Source organism: Pararge aegeria, chromosome 13 (genome assembly GCF_905163445.1).
Source record: "Pararge aegeria chromosome 13, ilParAegt1.1, whole genome shotgun sequence".
NCBI classification, from domain to species: Eukaryota; Metazoa; Arthropoda; class Insecta; order Lepidoptera; family Nymphalidae; genus Pararge; species Pararge aegeria.
In genome coordinates, this window is record NC_053192.1 from 5,595,119 (window position 1) to 5,615,427 (window position 20,309).

The 20,309-nt window shown below is 37.1% G+C and overlaps 1 protein-coding gene across 3 annotated transcripts in view; it reads left to right on the forward strand.

Annotated features, from left to right (window-relative positions):
• The window catches only part of LOC120628621 (inositol hexakisphosphate kinase 2), a 66,269-nt gene that overhangs the window by 43,097 nt on the left and 2,863 nt on the right, over window positions 1-20,309 (forward strand). For all 3 annotated transcript variants that reach the window (XM_039897087.1, XM_039897085.1, XM_039897086.1), the window contains exons 2-6: window positions 6,453-6,623; window positions 14,710-14,836; window positions 17,007-17,130; window positions 17,506-17,582; window positions 19,047-19,222. In XM_039897087.1, the coding sequence (XP_039753021.1) occupies window positions 6,486-6,623; window positions 14,710-14,836; window positions 17,007-17,130; window positions 17,506-17,582; window positions 19,047-19,222 (642 nt within the window). In that variant the 5' untranslated portion in view covers window positions 6,453-6,485. The remainder of the gene's footprint in view (window positions 1-6,452; window positions 6,624-14,709; window positions 14,837-17,006; window positions 17,131-17,505; window positions 17,583-19,046; window positions 19,223-20,309) is intronic.

Genomic DNA, 20,309 nt, shown 5'->3' on the forward strand with positions numbered 1-20,309 from the left:
CTCGTTATCTACATAATATAGCTCCTAAATTTATAAGTATCTCTTACTATGCTCAAATTTTGTGTGCTGATTACAAATAATTATTAATAATTTATTTTAACTTTCATGCAACACCATCCAGGTGAAATTACTTTTCCTTTATTTATTTTTTTGATAATCTAATTCGTTATATTTGCAATCTAAGAATTTTTATTAAAACACTTCAATTATTGTAGTTGATACTTATTTGCTATTGGCATTTATAAAATTGTATCTTTGGCTGTGCGGTCTAAATTTGTAATCTATTTTTGCTGCTATGTTTGTTGATTCTGACGTAAGGACGTCGTGTTGTTTTTTGGTTTGCTGGGGAAGTCGCAACTGGCCGGCTAGGGCGGGGCCTCGCGTCACACAAATAAATCTTTCGGGAGAGCATTCGCTCGCTTCTAATTTGGTGACGACGTTGCTTGGCGTCGGCACACTACATTCGCCACGTAACATCCGTTCACATCAACGAGTTCTACGTCACGGGCGCACGTTTAGTATGTAAAACGTCAATCAATATTTGTGGGTGTTCCTCCGTGTTATCACAACAACCTTATTATTGTAATTTTGTTTTTAGACCATTTGAAATAGCTTGATTTCTATTTCCGTTTACAATGTTGATCGCAGATTTTCGGCTTAAAATAAATGCATAGTGTTATGACCGTAGCGGAAATGTCACAGAATTCGCGTGGGTTGCATATTTTGTTATTGTATCTGATTTATTATAAAGTCATTTTTAACGATTTTTTTCCTCGTCTGTTCAGTCCTTACATGAAAAGATATCGAAGATCAAACAAGATGGTTTGTTCTCGTGTTCTTTATCATCATTTAATATATTGTTAAACCTTTTGATGTGGTTTGTAAAATAATTATCACGGTATCCTCCGAGCAGTTCTTTAATAATATTATTTTGAAGGGTACCGGCCATGAAGGGGTTCGTCGTGAGCACGTTAAGCCTTCTTAGGCATTAATAGGCTCAGAATGCCTCGTTTTTTTTATCTTTTTCTCAGTCTGTCGGTCGCCCGTTAGTAGCTGTGTCATCGACCGCCTGATGACCGTCTGAGGACCGTACCATAACTAGTTCTTCTGTGTATGAAACCTGTGTTGAATCTTATGTATCAATTAGTACGTTTGAAGTAGGTACCTTAAAGGGGCTACATTGAAATCAATTGCTGTATAATTGAATCCATACAAGCCTAGCGGAATTAATGTAAAAACGTGCTACTCTTGCGTCAGCTTGATGTTTACCCCCTTTTGTCGCAACTGCTTGCATGTCTCTGCTGATTGGGTAATTATTAATTAGACCTACGTATAACTGTTATTTTAATTACCTTTTAGCTGTTGCTCGCGTCTTCTTTTGCACAGAATTTCTAATATCGCGTTTATCATGGTATAAAACAACCTGAAACTCCTTTTAGTCCTTGTTCTAACAATAGAAAAAGTATTGTATATTATTGTAATAGTGAATTCTTCTGTCGCATATTCTCCCATCCATATCAGTGAAGTGTCTACACTTGGGTACTAATCTAGCTGAACATAAATTTCTAAATTAAGCTAACAGGTCTTAATTTTGTGGTATCCTTTTCACAACGCTTCCTGTTGAAAAACCACAGATAATATTAGGATACTTGATAATGTTAAATGAACTAGGTATTATCATGAAGCTACTATTGCCATTGCAGAATATAATCCTTCCCGAGAGATCGCCACCATACACGGTTCTCCACCTTTCCTTTGCAGCCTATATGAAAGGATGTTTGCGTATTAGAGCACATCTGCCCCAACTTCTTAAAAAATATACCCGATGAGTCACAGAAATTGTAAATACTATACTTCCAAGTGGCTTAAGACGCTGTCCTATACTGATACGGAAAATATCGTCACTTCAAATTAAAGCCACTAACTTTGCAGATCTTGCTTGCAAAACATACTCAAAAATACGCAACACTCACACGTACATACACATACGAAAACACACAAACACACACGCACGCGCGCACACTCATACACACACACACACACATACACAAACACACTGTCGCAAACGTACGCATACACGAACACGTTCATTATAAAATTGAAAATTGTATTGTTTTAGTTGTAATATTTAAATTTTTCTTTGTTTTAGTCTTTTTGTATTTAAGCAAACCCGGAGGTGGGCGTTAATAGTTGTAACACAGTTTTTAACTAACACAGTAAATGAGACACAATAAAGACATATTATTATATTATAGATATATAACGTCAACCAATCCATAGACCAGCCCTTTTGTTTTGCTATTGTTTATGGCTATGTCGAAGATTATGGTCCTTCTAATGATTGGGATTTAAAAAAAGCTATGAATTTAGTTGAAGAAGTTTGTGCACAGCCAAATAAGCACCAATGTGTTCACCTATTTTAATAGAATAGGACAGAGGTAGATACAACCGTATTCTTATCATACTATACTACATTGTGTGGGTTGCAAATATAAACAACAAGACATGGCGCCAAATAACTGACTTAATGTATTATATATTATAAATAAATATTGGAAATCAATATTTAAAATGTACAACAAATAATACTCGTAGTACTATATTCTTCGAACAACACGGCACGTGTTAGAATGAAGTATCCAGTAAGTAGTTTTAAATAAATTGCTGTCTTAATTAGATGGATAGATATAGAGTTATATTAAATTATATCTGGGTATATTTTCACTAACTGCCCTATTAGTCTGGAGTGGAGTATGGACCTAGACCGAGGTGTTGCTATTGCAAGTTGTTAGTAAAATTATTCTTCTAAGAAATGATGAAATACAATCTGTATCCTTAGTACTACATTTATTAATATCTTTATCATCAAAGTAAAACAGATAAGAGTCTCTTTAGGTCCTAATGACACTTATCATAGTCGTAAAACCTGTACTTCTGATTTTTGTTTTACATACGTTCTGTTTTGCGCTTTAAAACAATCCGAATAAGATCAATTTTACCACGATGTTCAAGTGTACCATACCTGAAAACGACACCTCGATTGCGAGCGCGCAAATCTACTGAGGCTAGAGGTATGCAGCTTGCACTACCCCCTTGAGTCGGAGAACATGTTAAACATTTTTTCTCACAATTTTTCCCCCATTCTCCCATTTTATGGTGAACGCTTAGAACATTAGAGTTAAATTATTACCGTCAACTGTTAAATGGTATGAAGTGATAAATCGTTAGTTCGAGAAACAGATTCTATAGTGGAGTGGTTTATGATTCTTCAATAATAGCGAAGCTACTGGTCTCTCTTGAACCGTAGTTGAACATGTTAGCCATTAACCAACGAGGCAGCTTGATATCGTAATTTAATTCCATTGCAAAACAGTATGTTAAGGTTTTATGAACGTATTGTGCAATAAACATAAGTACCAGGTAAATACCTATATTAATATAGATGCTTGCCTCGGCCGTTCAATATTAACTTTAATTTCCATAACATCAAAATTCAAGTTCACAACAATTGATGTTTGTGCTTGAAGGTGATAATTTTTTTCATGCTCGCTAAAAATAGATATGGATCGTATGATTCTTGCATTAGTACATTCGACATCCGACTGATAAACCTTATCTCAATACAAACGCACTTAAATGTTCGAAGAACCGCCTTAATTTGCGTTGACAAATAAGTCAGTAAAAAATTCAAAATTCTATTATTTCAAGTAATTTATAAGCATTTTTGAACGGTCTAGGATGTCTGTTTGGAGTGTCATTAAGAAATTCATCAAATGTTCAGTGACCTGTAATAAATGTGTTTTAACACATTGTTTAAATATATGCATGGGTAGATCCATAATTACCTTAGGAATCATGTTGTAAAAGCGTATACTCAACCCCACAAAGGAGTTCGCACACGATATGCATATAATAGTCAATCGAAGATGCCGTCGTCATTCGTATTTTCGATTTGTTGATGCGTATCAAAGCACAAACGCTATAGTAAAATAGACATGATGGAACTGTAAACCAATTCCAAATAGGGTAGCAACTGATTTTCACTTAGCAAACATGTCGCTAAAATCACTGGCTGTAGAGATGTGTTAGAATTTGAGCTTTAAAACTAGGTAGATAAATATAATTTTACTCTGATATTACATTGTTTGCTTACTCGATAACGAGTATACTATTTCAAGCGTGTATTTGTAACCCCCTTGCTAATAAACTGTTGCATATGTACTCGCTAAGCAGCTATACAACGTTTATTAGTAAGGCCTTAGCCTTAGTTCTATTCACTATTATATATTGTACTTATCTTAAGTATTTTCTAGTAACAAAAGTAGAAACACAAAAAGTGAAACATTTCAGTTACTAAGAGGAATATGTGCAATGCAAATTTTTCTACTTTATACTACGTACATAAACTTAGAAGTTTAACAGCATTAACGGTACCTAACGGTAATTATTTTCGCTGCAAGAATAAGATTTATTCAATTAGCACAATTGTGTTATCTAATTATCCAAGTATACAAATGTAAACTAGTTATTTATAACTAGTAGCGGCTGGTATAATCTTATGTAGAGTCTCTAGGTTATAAACCTTTCTAGTTATTTACAAAACGTAAGGTAACGTAAACAATATGGGTTTTTTTCCCGGGACCTCATTCCATTTGGGAATAGATTATTTCTGGGTGTTCTCTGATCCGGTGGAAGACTTCTTCTTTGTCATTTACCTACCTACCGTCAAATCGTCATTTAATATAACTGCAGTCATAACCCCTAACCGTTAGCTCGTTTCACTTTCCATCAGCCTTAGTACAAGATTCTGCCCGCTCGCAATCGATTATTCGTTGTACTCATTGAAGAGTCGTTAATCGCGTACTATAGTTTTTTAACTGGTAAAGTGCAGGCAAATTTGAGCTTTAAAACAATAAGTATAAGATACATTTTACTCTGATGTTCAAGCGTTATTATACTCGAAAACGACTCCTTGATTGCGAGCAGGCAAATCTTGCACGCCTTTAGTACAAGATTGACAGATGAGATTTAAGTCTAGGGCTAACTAGTTAAAAAAAATCTTATCGACGTTTAGTATATTTATTGTTCTTTAGCATATTATGTCCAAGCTAAGAAAGTACCCGGGTCGTAAGAGCGATTACGTAACATGAGTGTAGTTGATCATCTGGTGCATTTCAAGATAAGGCATGCTGGTTAATTAATCAACAACGTTACGATCTAATTTGGAGCCACTGTTACGGTAGGGCGCGGTTGGGCAGTCGCCCAGAATATAACTAGAGGATTTCTATAATATCATGATTGATCTTTTATTACTATTGCTAAAGTACTAATAGCCCTATAAATAATACAACTGTCCATTGTGCAACTTCCTTTTCTGGTATCTGATTGCTTTCGAGGTGTATCGCCAGCAGAAGACTATTCTATTCAGATAGTATTGTGTCTGCGTTTTGATATCCTTTTAATAATTTAAAAATAATAAATAGAAAAGTCAGTAAATTAGTCCACCAATCTGCATTGGGCCAGCGGACTACGGCCTTAACCCCCTGCCCTTGTAGGAGGAGACCCGTGCTCTGTAGTGGACCGGTAATTGGTTGATGTGCTGATGAAGTACCTAACGCATGATTCTTCAGTCAGAATCACGCAAATTTTCATGATCTTATGATCAAAATTTAAAATAATTGGTCAAAGATTATAAAAATGTATATCATGCACAAATGAATTATAACTATTAATGCGATGATAAAAAAAAAAAAAATACATGTGTTTTTAATTTGAGCAATTGAAATATCACTTGGTGATGGAAAAATTTCGTGTGTAAACCTGATGGCTTATAGTCCTGATAGAACTAAGGGCTACCCCTTTCTCATTCTGAGAGGAGAGCCGTGCCTGTAATGGTTTGATGATGTTGATCTTTTATGAACGTGCCACTTTTTGTTGTTTGACAGCCGATTGGCGCAGTGCGCAGCGATGCTGCTTTCTGAGTCCAAGGCTGTGGGTTCGATTCCCACACTGGAAAATGTTTGTGTGCTGAACATGAATATTTTTTCAGTGTCCGGTTGTTTGTATATTACAAGTATTTATGTATATTTTTCATTAAAAAAAATATTCATCAGTCATCTAAGTACCTTACCCATAACACAAGCTACGCTTGCCTAATTTGGGGCTAGATGTCGATGTGTGTAGTGTCGTAGTATTTTTTGTATTCCACTACAAGTTAGTCCCTGACTGCAACCTCACTTGGCAGTAAGTGATGCTGCATTCCAAGATGGCAGCGGGCCTAATGGTTAGGAAGTATGGCAGTCATACCCCTTTTAGGTTTCTACGCGAACACTAAATCACTTAGCAGAACGTCTTTGTCCGTAAGGTGGTAACTAGCCCCGACAAAAGCCGCCTACAGACCAGACAAAGTATATTTCTTTATGTATTTATATTTATTTATGTTGTTGTTCCAGGTGGACAGCGGCGGCGGTGGCTCTGCCGAAGTAATGGTGTACTCGCTCGGCTGGGGCATGGGGGAGCCGGAGCGGCGCGCGGTGGATCGCAAGCGCGCGCAGCCGCCCGTCGCACACACGCTCTCGCCCGACGACGGGCACGAGGTGGACGTGCTACCGCTACACAATCAGGTAAGCTAGCGCTGTTGGCTCTGCTACATGACTTGTCCATGCAGGAGGGGTCACCGAAGAGATGTAAGCTTCCTAAATTATGTTGAAGTATACACAAGTATACTTTATAAGGAATCACCCTGTAAAAATATTATCAATCAAAAGAAGCATTTTTTTTTTGTTTTTCCATATAAACTAATTCAAAACTTTCTAAGTGTTTACTTGTTCTTATGCTTTTATATGTATATGTACAAACAAACTATGATAGTTTAATCGGTTTCATTCTGAGAAAACGTTACGTGGGATACCTGCAGCTACACATTACAAAATACAAAAAAACGATCAATGTCTAAACATACACTGATTACACTAACGTCCTTAACTTAAAAAATACATCCGTGTGATCACTTCTTTTATTAAATTTGACATTAAAAACACAATACCACATTAAGGAATGAAAAAATAATTTAAGAAAAACAGATTTTAAAGAAATCACTCGCACTGGGCCCGAATGTCAATTCTCGTGTAATAAGCGCATCACTAGTTAGCGTTAATCTGCACGAAACTAATACTAGCCACTATGTAACGATTGCGAATATCGTAAAGCGTAGTTACAAGTTCGGTGCAGTTGTTATATGGCATTGTCAAACAGTTGACCATACAATGTCTTATTTACGCCAACTCCAGTGACTCGCAATTACCTAAAAGCACTTATATATCCACACTTACGAGGCACCCTATTAAAGATAAGAGATCGACACGTGCATAGTACCTACGGCTACGCGTCGCGTACCTAATAAAGTGACAGGAGTCAAATGATTTTAATTTTGCATGTGATGTTAGGGCTGTATCTTATTTCTTTCAGTAAAAACTATGGCAGAGGTTTATTCCAAAACTATTAGGCTTTCGGTTACACAGATAAGTCTCAGAGACCGTAAATAATGTACTTCTAAAGCCTTCGAAGTATTATTTCGTATAACATTTAAATGAGATCAATTTTACCTACTTGCATTAGGCAAATAAGAATTACTTCCAAATTTCGTGTGAGGAAAAGGTAGAAGCAGTTTAAACGGGATCGAGGTTAAGTGTTTTTAGAGATTTCCCTCAGTTTTATCAAATCTCCGTGAAAGCCCGTCGTGAAAGCCCGTTACTTAATTTGACCCTCAGTGATTTCATATGATAAATTAGGTTTTGAGATCTCGTGTTTACTTACGTTAGTGACGTTTAGACCATTGAGCAGTTTTTGAGCTGTGATGGATTCTATCGTTGCCTTTAGAACAAAATTTTTAAAGCAAAAGCACAGCTGCAACTTAAAGGTATTAAAAGTTTTGCAACAAATTCTGTTGCAATAAATTGTTTGGGAAATGTAGCAGTGAGATAGGATTTTAAAGCTAGGTTGTAATATGGTATTGCTCGAAAATTATTACTTATTTCTGCTTATCAGCTATATGGTTAGATTGTGGTATGATACTCGTTATGATATCACCAACTGAATTAATTTATGATACGAGCATAATGACTGCCCGGCTTGCGGTTAGTTCAGTTGAGTTATTATCATTTTAATGCTTTTGTAATCCATGTTACTTCTTAACCGTTTATGTATTTTAAATTTATTATTAACGAATTATTTATTGCTTTTGTTTCAATACTCTCACTAACGACTTCAAGTGTAACTCTAAATTATAACATAATTTTAATGAGTTTTTAAATGTCTTTTACTGTTATTTACCCTTATGTGTATTATTATTCGATAGGTTGTTTATTCAAAAAAAAAAAAAACATTTATTTCAAGTAGGCCTAATATAAGCACTTTTGAAACGTCAAGTCTGTCTGTGTGTAGTGACTCTACCATCGGGTCGAAAGGCAGATTCTACCGAGAAGAAACCGACAAGAAAATCAGCAGTTGCTCTTTTCCAATATCAACAATTTACATTTTACATTTTAAAATTCATTTTTCTATCTTGTGAGAGATGAAAGCGGAACCGGATGCTTCCAAGCAACCATGTCATTAAGAAATTCATCAATTGTATAGTAACCTCACTGTAATAAATGTGTTTTAACACATTCTTTAAACTTGTGCGTTGGGTCCAAAATTACTTTAAGAATCAAGTTATTAAAGCGTATACTCAATCCCACAAATGACTTCTGCACTTTTCGCAGATGCAGATGTCACTAATTTATGACCATTTCTTGTAAGTCGACTGCTTATATCCACTTTTTGTTTATATAGACTAATATGTTGTCTTACAAATACTATATTGTTTTAAATATATTGTGATTATACCTATTTCTTTAATTTTTTTACGGATTGATTCACGTGATTTAAGTTTATATATTGACGGTACAGCTCTTTTCTGCAATATATCAGCAGCTTTGCCCCATAATAGGATCCCGTAAGACATCACACTATGAAAATGCGCAAAGTAAACAAGTCTTGCTGTTTCAACGTCGTATTATATTGGATAGGTTTCAGTTCATGACGGTTTTAATTAAGTTTGATGCATTTAACCTCAGTTAAATGCATTTAATAATCCATGATAAGTGCTCAGACGTTCATGTCTATTATGTGGTATCGATTTTAATCATGATAGTAAGTTTCATTAAATTATACGGTTCCTAGAATATCAATCAGTAAGTGGACTTACTATAGCTACCTTGAGACATAATTGCATTCTCAAATTGTACTGCATTAGTCATTACGATGGTTACGGTCGGTCTGAAGTATTTTACCTGTTGGCACTAAATTTTATTTGTCTATTTATGCATATGCGGATATTTTGTGAAGAAACCTATAGTATTGATCTTTTTCTTCTCGTTTTATAAAAGTTCCTAATCTCTGCTGCATTTACTAGTTAATATTTTAGAGGATACTTCTGTTTATATGTTTCGGTATTTAAAAAGCCTGTTGGATAACGCGCTGGAACTACTCTAGTCAAAACTTAGACTAGTTTTTTTGCAGTTTCATACAACTATAGCTTTAGTATAAGTTTTTGTCGATCGTAATCGAGGTTTGGTTTTCGAGTAGCGAAATACTTTAACATTGTAGTAAAATAGCATTGTTTTAAAGTTCAAAATTGTCTATAATTCTTCAGTTCAGGATTTTGATAGAACACGACGAGTTTAACTTTGGGTGGGTGCGACTAATGATTGGAGGAGGCCCCTAGGTGAGATGATGTTGCACGGTAGGACTTTTCCACAGTGGTTTTCTTTGATATACTCAACCATATTAACCAATGATACTACAATAACCGGTGAGTTGAAGAGCGAATGCCTTCGAGCTAACATCTATACGCTTTGTTCAATAACAAAGGGACTTCTATGATACGTATGTAATGCATAATCAGTAATCGTGGCATGCTGCAAATGCCATGCCATTATCGTAGCTACCAATGGCTAATTGGCGCACGAGTGACGGATTACGGACACGGTATAAATGACTCGATAGGAAAACTGATGTAATAAATTCCATCTACAATTTCTTAAGGTTGCGTGCGTCAAGTGTCTCTGTACTTATACGCGTATGCAGTGAAACTTTCTAGGTTTATATTCATATACTAAGTGGCGTGCACTTCATACATGCATAAAAGCACTGCATACCCTAAACTTGATATATATCTAGAGCAGGAGGATTTTTGCCGTTTCATGTCATTTTCCTGCTGTATGCATACCCTGGTAAGAAACCAAGTGTACTTCACCGCATATACTCCAGTGCTTGTGCTATTGTACAATATCTTAGTAATATAGGGTATGCCGATTTATAGCTAACCAATTTATCTATGGTCACTATACGCCGAATCTCTAATTAAATTATTTTTTCAAGGTAAGCGTCTTCCATCAAATACCTAGCGTAGTCAAAACTTCGTTTAAAGTTTCAACATAAAATAGTAAATTGTAGTTTAGTATGATTTTTTTTGCATTTACATTTATTTTTATAAACTAATAATTATTGGATAGTAGTAGGCGTTACTTTGCCGAAATCCATTATATATTATGAAAATTAAGCTTAATTTGCTAGAGTCCTAAACAGTTAACAATTATTCATTGTAAAGTCAACCAGGATGCTCCGGTTTCGGAGCGAAACGTGCGTAGAGGGTACATTGCCGCAGATCTGTTTGGTGTGGAGTGTAAGGATTGAAGAAATTATAAATTACACCATACAGATTCTCCTGCTTTTTTTTGTATTTAATTAATGTAATTATAACTTTTAAGTACTTAGTAACAAAATAATTACTTAACATATTGTCAACATAATGACCTATTCTCATAGTTGACCACTTGCCAATAAATTAGCAGCGTTAATTAACGTGTATCTTTAACCGGTTACATTATTTTCGTCACCTTCACTATATTTTATCGTAAACAATTTTTTTCTATTTCTTTTTTCGCTATTATTGTTCTTATTGTTACAAATAAATACAAAAAAAGCGTGAAATTTTGTAATCTGTGATATTGCAAAACTAACTTTGTTTGCTTAGAAGTTTATTGCTGATTACTAATAAACCGCTATTTAGAGATTTAGATTCATTATTCCCTCGGTAATTACTCGTATTCAAAGTATCTTGTTTTCTAAGTATGTATGTTTCACGTATTTTTGTAGAAAAAGTGATTAAGATACGAAGGTAGAGCTCATTTTGCGGATGCAGGACAAGTATGAAAATTTAAAAAAAATGTCAGAAGGTTTTACATTAGCACGGTAGCCCAGCAAGACTAGCATGGGCAGGAGACATATTTGTCACCGGGGAAAGGATAAAAGTTAATTTTCTCCCACAGCTTTATCAAATTTCCGAGGATTGGCGCATCTTAAATAAAATACGTATAACAATAACCGGGGGTAACCTTCTATTTCCTGATAGCGTATTTTAGCAGGTGGTTAATTTTATCCCTCTTTGGTAGGGCTAGCACAGGCAGGGGACAATAATTATATGCCCTGACAAGGGATATAACGTGTCCACCTGTTAAAGCACGGGAACGTTTATTATTACACATATATTATTTGGATATTATTTCCACTTGTGCGCCAGTGCTCTGAGAGTCTACTCTCAATAGCATAGGCAGGGGATGTAATTGAGGGATATAATTTTTAATAGAGATTTGTCTCCACGGGGGAAGGACAAAAAATTATCTCCCAAATAACATACGTATAATAAGTATTGAGGGGGTTCCCCTGTAACCTATTGCCGTGCTTTGGCAGGTGACCCCGTCAACTTTATCCATAGTCAGGGGATTTAATCGAGGGGCATAGCTTTTCTCCTGTCCATGAAAGCCGTGCAGGTGTAGGTTGGACTACACTATACCGCGTATTCACTAGTCAGGCGAGGTCAACAACACCAGCTAAACTTTTTTCACGGTCGTTTGTTATTTGATCGCCGAGCCGAATGTGTATCCACTGCATTGCCTTCCGAACGCGCGTTACCAGGGGCTCCGACCGCAATCGTATTTAACTGTTTTTTTTACAAGCGTTGTATATCTTCCCTCTCGCTTATATTTGGTTGTATCCTTATGGCGAAAGAGTATTATACCTTTCATTAAAACGTCTTGTCTCTCGCATCGTAACTGGGTTGCGCTTAGATTCCGAGACCCAACAACTTTTTCTTGTTTATCAACGTTAAATCAACAAGCAGCCACGCTCTTTGTAGATTTTATAAAAGTACATTATTTGCTGTTTATAAAATTTTAAGGTCACCGCGCTGTTTTATTACCGGCCATCCATACTATCCATACTAATATTATAAATGCGAAAGTGTGTCTGTTTGTCTTTACGTTACGCCGTATACATGATACCAATCGACTTGTGTTTGGGAATAGAGTTAGTTTAAAGGACGAAGAGTTAACATAGGCTACTTTTTATACCAGGAAAACAAACGTTTCCCACGTAAAAAACCGTAACCAACGCGGACAATAGTGTGTTGTTTGTTTTTTTGTCCTTGCCTATCCAAAAATAGAATTTAGTTAGAAGGACGGAGAGTAACATACACTACTTTTGATCCTTGGAAAACATCGGAGTCCCTAGGATGGTTCACACACAGGTCCTACTTTCACTTCCTAATTAATAGAACGAGATAGTGGCCACGGCTTGGCTCAAGTTAACTTCGATTTGAATGATAAGTTGAAATTGAATACAAATTTCAACTTAATAAAACAATTCAAATTCAGGAGCATTAGACGCATAGGAGGCGGTACACATAGACCCACCAGGCCGATGCCCTCGAACCGACTTTCTGTGCCCAGCAGTGGCAGGTTTAGGTGGCAAATTTCAAACATATATTTCCTCACAGGCGATGAATTTTTAAAGATCTTTTCTTATCGGTCGTCTAAGTTATAATAGATATCTATGTGCCAAATTTCAGCATGATCCATCTAGTTGTTTGAGCTTTGCGTCGATAGATAATTCAGCCCGGCCCCTTATAAATATGCAGATGACGATCTCTCTGGCGCAGTGGTGGGCGCTAATGTCTTATAAGTGGAGGTCCCGGATTCGATTAAAAAAAAAATTGCTCTGGTTGTAAGCTTTGGCCGTGGCTAGTTACCAAGGCTAGGGGAAGGCAGTTGTATTGAAACAATTACCCTCATTTCTACGCGGCATCGTACCGGAACGCTAAATCCGAAGCAAGTGGGAGGCACTTTACAAAATTGGCTTGTTGTTTGTTGTTTTTTTTATAATAATCTACTCTATAATCATATTAGGCTATTTACGAATGAAAAGATTGGCCAATTTGGGTGACGTCCTTCGAATCCGGTTTAGATTTGTCACATAATATTTGCTTATTAAATATGCCTCAACCTTTCTTATCGGGCAATCCATAAAACTAAAACAGAGATTACCAAAACGAGATAAGACTCGTAAAATAATAAGAAACAACACACTTGGTAAACCATGTTATCGCATTTCCTAAAACATATAAAAAATTCTAATTTAAACTAACTTTGTAATAATAAAACTATTTCTACAAGGAAAATTGTGAAAGCACTACTTTTAATTTATTTTAATTTAGTTATGTTTGATATTTACATACAAAAAATCCGTAGCAGCCCAGTGGTTACGAATTCAGCCTTTCTTTCAGGGGGTTACTGAGTTCGATTCTCAAAACGCACCTCGAACTTTTTTTAAGTCACGGGCGCTTCAGGAAATAAAATATCACTTGCTTATTTGCAACGGTGAAGGAAAACATCGTGAGGAAATCTCAACCTAAAATCTCAACCTAAGGTTGAGATATCTCCATAATGCTCTTAAGAGCGTGTAGGTAGTGTACAAATTTACACTGGACCAAGGTGGATTAATTTGAAACCATTGGTGGTGGGCTCTTGAGATCTCATCTTTAAATTTGAATTTTTATATTGATGACGATGATGATGCAAACAGCCGTATAAGCATTGTAAACAAAATTAAGAGCAATTACCAAATGCCACTAATATGTAAGACAGTATAATGCGTAAATCCCACCTGGGTGTTATGGCAGTGACGCTACTGTGGAAATGGCTTGTAACAAAAACTGCGTAGCGCTAGTAAGGCGTGACGCATTTAGTCTGTAAACAAAAGATACATACTTTTTATAAATACGAAAGACCATTGAAAAATTTTCCACACAAATACTACTGGACCAGTTTCACAAAAATTTGGAATGGACATAGATTATACACTCGAATAGAACACGGGTTAAAAATGTACGCTTCCCATTAGTTTTATGAAAAACCAAAAATAAGCGGTCAAAGCCGCGGGCAACAGCTCGTGTTAAAGACAATGTTCGATTATATTTTGCCAGAACACCTCTTTGAAGGGTTCGGCAACGACCAGGCTGCGGATGGCCCGCTATACATTGGTGGGACAAAACCTTGACTGTAGTGCGGTGAATACGTACGTTGCCGAATTATCGCCTGTAGGTTCTTCGAGATACTAAAAATAAAATAAAAAAATCTGTATAGCAGTTTGCTAGCTCCATCGCAATGCTTTGACTTACCCAGTGTTTGCCATGCCAAACAGAATCGTATCGCGTCATATAATTACATACTTATATTTTCCTCACATGTCAGATTATGTACCAAAGCCACGTCGTTTGTTCAGACTTTCGGTGAATGTAAATTTTAAACTGAATTGTTGATGCGTTAACAGGTGGGCGGGCACACCAGACTGCTAGTTCTCAACGACAGTACGGTGATCAAGCCCCTCAACATACGCGAGCTGCATTTCTACCAGAACATTCCCGAGGACATCCAGGATTTCGTTCCCCGCTACAAAGGTAAGCATCACCTCATACTATAGTTTGAGTTGAAGCGTTTGCTCGGTACCTACGCTTTTAATTTTTTTCGCTGAATGCCATCATTTTCGTTCATTGCATCAATCATAATAATTTCAATTTTTTTAATAATTATTTATAATCGATGTCTCTCCTTTTTTATATTTATTTAGTCTTCAATTAGTTATTTGTTATTGCATTTTCGAGCACTAAGGAAGTTATCGCTTTTTTTTTTATTATTTCGTTTTCATCATTGCGCTATTATGTTGTTTATTAATTCAATGTTATCGAAATAGATTGTCATGTGTACTTTTTATCAAATCGTACGATTTGATAATGATGCGTCATAGAAAACATGTGCCGTGACACGATCGTATCGACGCAATAATTGTTACATCTTTATATGCGCATACGATATGATAATAAATGCGTCAAGTGTGGACAAGGGGATAATGTGATTGAAATGTTGTTCTAAATTAACTGTCCTTATTGCTCACGTGATCATTTCAATGGGATGCGAAAGAGATGTATGGATGGGAACTACAAACCCGCCGGCCGCTAGATGAACTAGATATGTGTTCCGCTAATAGTATTTCAAATAAATAATTGTGAAAGTCGAGTGTTACGCGTGAAATCGCACGGAATGCTTATATTACGAGTAGTCTTCCGTGCGATTTGACGTTAAGAAAGCTCAACGAATAAGTAGATATCTAGACTGCAGTAATGTACAAACAAGTAATAATGCAAAATAGTGGACGTATGAGTAACTAATTAAACGATTTTTTTTTTTTTTACTTTTATTATATTATTATTTTATGTAATACTTTCAATTTCGCTCAAAAAGTACAATTAACATTAAATTTAAATCCGTAAATGAAGTCTAACTAATAATATAAGCGTTTAAAGTCTTGCGAATTTGAAGAAAAATATCAAAGCATTCTAAGGCACAAGTAAATAGGTCTCCCTCGTAAAAGGAAAAATCAAAAAAGGGTCAAAAGATGTGGCTTCGAAAACCCTAAAAGATTATAACTTTCTAGAACTACCTATTTTTCCGTTATTAAAATATATTAATTTAGAGGAGATATGTATTGTATGGATCCCTTGTAAATAAAATAAATATGAATTAAATTAAATATGTTACTGGAGTTAGCTAGTGCAAGACGTCGTAAGATGGAAGCAAAATTATTATATTCAGATTACAGAGTAAAAATTAGGTCACGCATTGATCAAAGACAGCATGTTTATATTTTGTCAGGCTAGCAGACAAAAACATGCCGCAAAGCGACTTACAGTTTCGGTACGATGTCGCGTGGAAACCGATTAGGGGTATTTTAATATAACTGCCATACTAACAGGTTAGCCCGTTACAAGTTGTGTCAGTATTATACCATCAGGTGAGATTGCAGTCAAGGGTTAACTTGTAGTGAAATAAAAAAAAAGTTTATTAGTGTAACTCTAGTTTTACACAAGTTGGGTGCTTGTATTAGGGCCGAGGGCATGCTAGGGGCGTGCTCGGGGCGGGCGGATGGCGGGTTTGGTCGCGAGAGCAGGAACGCAAGCGGGTCAGGGGTCAGGAACACAATATTAGTTTCCTTGTTGTCGCAAGGGTTGCGGCGCTGCGGCGGGCGGAGCGACGCCGGCGGCTCACCACACTACCGCCCCTAATAGAGCCCTAGCGGTAATTTTACATTATGGGTTTGTAAACCTTTACTTAAACCTACACCCACTACACCCTCAGGCGATCACATACAACGGCATACTCAACACACGACACGACAAACAATAACATCGACTTCACACACACACACTTACAGTGACTCAGGACAAAAGATATACAAACCCTTTTTTGAAATTACGTTAACGATAATGTTCTCACTTTTCATTAATATTTAACGCTGGAAACTTGCAAACTAGTAAGTAAAAATACAAATACTACATTTGTAGCTAGTTCTTAGTAAATTGTTGTGCTCAGTGTAAACCTCACTTGTGATGTTATGTCGCGTTGCATTCACTCTGCCAATATGAATTTACTTAGCTAACTTAACGTCACCATATTAAATGTTATCAATAACTGATTGGTTTTCAAGACTTTATATTTCAATCGTTTTGAAATCTGACGGCAGTTTTAGTGTTAAGTTGGACGCGACACTGATGAGTCGGCCGTTTGTTGCAGGCGTGATGCAGGCCTCTAACACGGGAGGCACGAAATTGGACAAGCGGTACTCGCCATGTTTCCGCGACGAGAACGGGCGCAAGGCGTCGCTGGGCGGCAAACGCAAGCGCGACGACGTGTTCAAGTGCGTATCCGACGCGCCGCGCGCTTCGCCATAAGGCGTTTACTCCTCGACACTTGTCATGTGTCCTTTATCATATTTCAGAAACTATGACGTACGCCGGACCGGCAACCCGACGTCGCCATTAATTCATACCATCGCAATACTTACATGACTATCCCACTAACTCGCGAGTCGCGAGCGATGCACGACAAATGACACGGCGTGCGCGAGCCTCCCTATGTGACTTGCGTCGTGGAGTCGTGGTAATGATACAGTTTGTTGCAACCTAACAATATAACCGATAACGTCAGCTCTTTGTTTCAATCAGCCTTATATGATAACCGTAGCTTCTAGCGCGTACGCAGTCACACTTGACCGTCTCCTTTCCTGTTGCAGATTTAAAGTGCACCGTAACGGCAATGCTAACGAGGTGCTTAAGAGCATTGCGCACATGGACAATTCAAATAAGCAATGTAAGTCAATATTTTACTAGACTATACGCATTCATATTTTCCGACTATTACATTATCTATATTGGTTCACATTGCAAGGTGTGCAAGTTTATTTGTCTGCATACTGCGGCAATAATTTCCATTTTCTCATATTGTTGTCTTTAACATATACGTCGAATAGAATAGGACATAGAAAGATTCCTTGTACGACACCCGAATAATATAGTTATGTCTTTGACTTAAAGAACTACTTCTGACTAAGGAGATCATGGAAAATACCCTAAGGGCTTGGGACTGAATATGACGTGTTGATAGTCATAAGTTATTGTGCACGCGAAACCATAGACACCGAATGATGATTGTACGTAGACTTAACGTTGACAAGTCAAGAGCAGCTGTGTGTATGAATCAAATCAAAATTCATTTCAAGTAGACGCACGTTATAGGCATTATGTTACACAAAATCTGCAAATCAGCAAGTTAAAAAGTATACTAACTGTATGCCTTTAGGAAATACATTTTATTGTACTTTGGAATTATAAATTCTATAATAATTGACTGGAATTTTATTAAATATAAAGTTAATATCATTTTAATGTTAGGTAGGCCAAAAGTAACGAAGAGTAATTCCCATCTACCGGACCGTTTCATAACTAAGACTTGATAAAAATGGAATATACTGCCACCAGCTGTAAAATAAATAATAAATATATACTCTACCAACGTTATGGACCAAGAAGCCGGTTAGAAACTCAATTCAACATCAACACCTTCTCCAACATCAACATTATAATTACACTAGCAAATTATTCTTTTATAGTAATAATTTTGGAGCAATCAGTTGGCCCACCTGATGGTAAATCGAAAACCATAGCCTATAAACAGAGCAACACCTTCGAAGGGCGTGCAAGGATCACGTCCTCTAAATTGCCGCACTGTATATCAACCTGAAGCGTAGGTGTTAAGCCAACGACGCCCTTCAGACCGAAACACAGCAATGCTGCTGCAGTAATAAGCATGCATAGCATAGTATATTAATTATTGTTTTTAAACGTAAGCTTATAGAAAAGTCCTGTTATAGTATTAAGGACTACGTCAACGATAAAAATGCTTGGGTGTAAACTATTGCTCTAACCAGGTTGCTTTTTAAAGGACAATGGGAGATGGTGATAACAAAAAAAAATAACAACCGACTAAGATTGTTGTGGGCTTCTTCTTAGACCAGGGCGCGTTTGGAACCCTCGTAGCTTTAGTTTTAAGTTGACGAATTTATTTATCGCCATCAACACACTCCTATGTCATATTTTACATGTAATTTACGCATCAAAAGTGCCATCTATGTGCCTATTTGAATAAAGAAATATTTGACTTTGACTTTGACATGCCGATGGCACTTCCCCGGACGAGCTATGCTACAAAAAGCTCTAGTACTACTTAAATAAGAGGTTATATAATATTATATGTAATTGGTTATGCTTGGTCCAGATTTCCTGATGATGGAGAACATAACGTCGTCGTACCGGCGGCCGTGCGTGCTGGACCTCAAGATGGGCACGCGCCAGCACGGCGACGATGCAAGCGCTGAGAAGCGCACCAAACAGATCGCCAAGTGTGCCGCTAGCACATCCGCTACGCTGGGCGTCCGTCTCTGCGGCATGCAGGTACGTGTTGGATATTAGGTAGTGTGGCCAGTGGCGTGCACTTCATACTTGCGCAAAAGCACTGCGTACGCTTAAATTTTTGTACAACTCATAAATGCGAGGGATTTTTCCATTTGATGGCATCTTCCTTCTTTATGCATACCCTGGTCTAACCAAACTAGATTGCGACACAGGAATCAACCCCACATCGAGTTATCGAAATTCCACATATAAGAGCTATATATATATAACTTCCGACCTAGGACTACGAGCACAAAATTAGCTCGGAGGGAGGTATTCCTATTGTATCCGTCGAGCGCATCACCATAGCTCCCGTGTAGTGGTTATCTATTAGGGTGATTGTCATCAACAACGGCGAGTAAATCTCAAATCGCAAGTACTCAACTACGCTTAGCAAAAGGTAGCCCTTATGGCAGTTACTGGAAGTTAATACAAACCTCAGTGCCTTCAGAAAAAATTGTCAACTCGTGAGCCTAAGAATGAACTTGGGCAACGGTACGATTGTTTCTCATGTTTCTTTCTGCACCATCCTGCACTTAATTGCTGAGTACTCTGCACTCGAAGATGCAGTATAATATCTTACTTCGAGGTCCAAAAGAAACTCGGATGGGCAGTTCTAAAAAAAAATCGTGATAACTTTTCTTAGGAATCACAAATAAGGTCGCTAGCAATCGGTTTAATAAAAAGCTCAGCTAGCGTTTGAGCGTGCTATTCTTGGACTCCGGAGTATGTCTATGAAGTGAGGAGACGAGCTAGAACTACCAAAGCTGGAATGGCGATGTGCTCGAAAGCTCGAACGAACGGTATAAATTTGAATTAAGAGGTATTAAGAGTTTCGAATCCGCAGAGTTGGTAAATAGACAACTTCAAAACTGTCGCAGGTGTCACAAGCGGCACAAGTCCGGAATTTAGAAATCTTTAAATAAAGAGATCTCTATGTCCAGCAGATGACACCAATCGGTCGGATATTATGACGATAGTAGTGACAGATACTGCAAAATTATTAGTCATTTCCCGTCGCTTCATTAATTGCTGCTTGCTAAAGACTGCTTCTTCACAGTACACAGGTTATGAGTTCGCGGAAGTA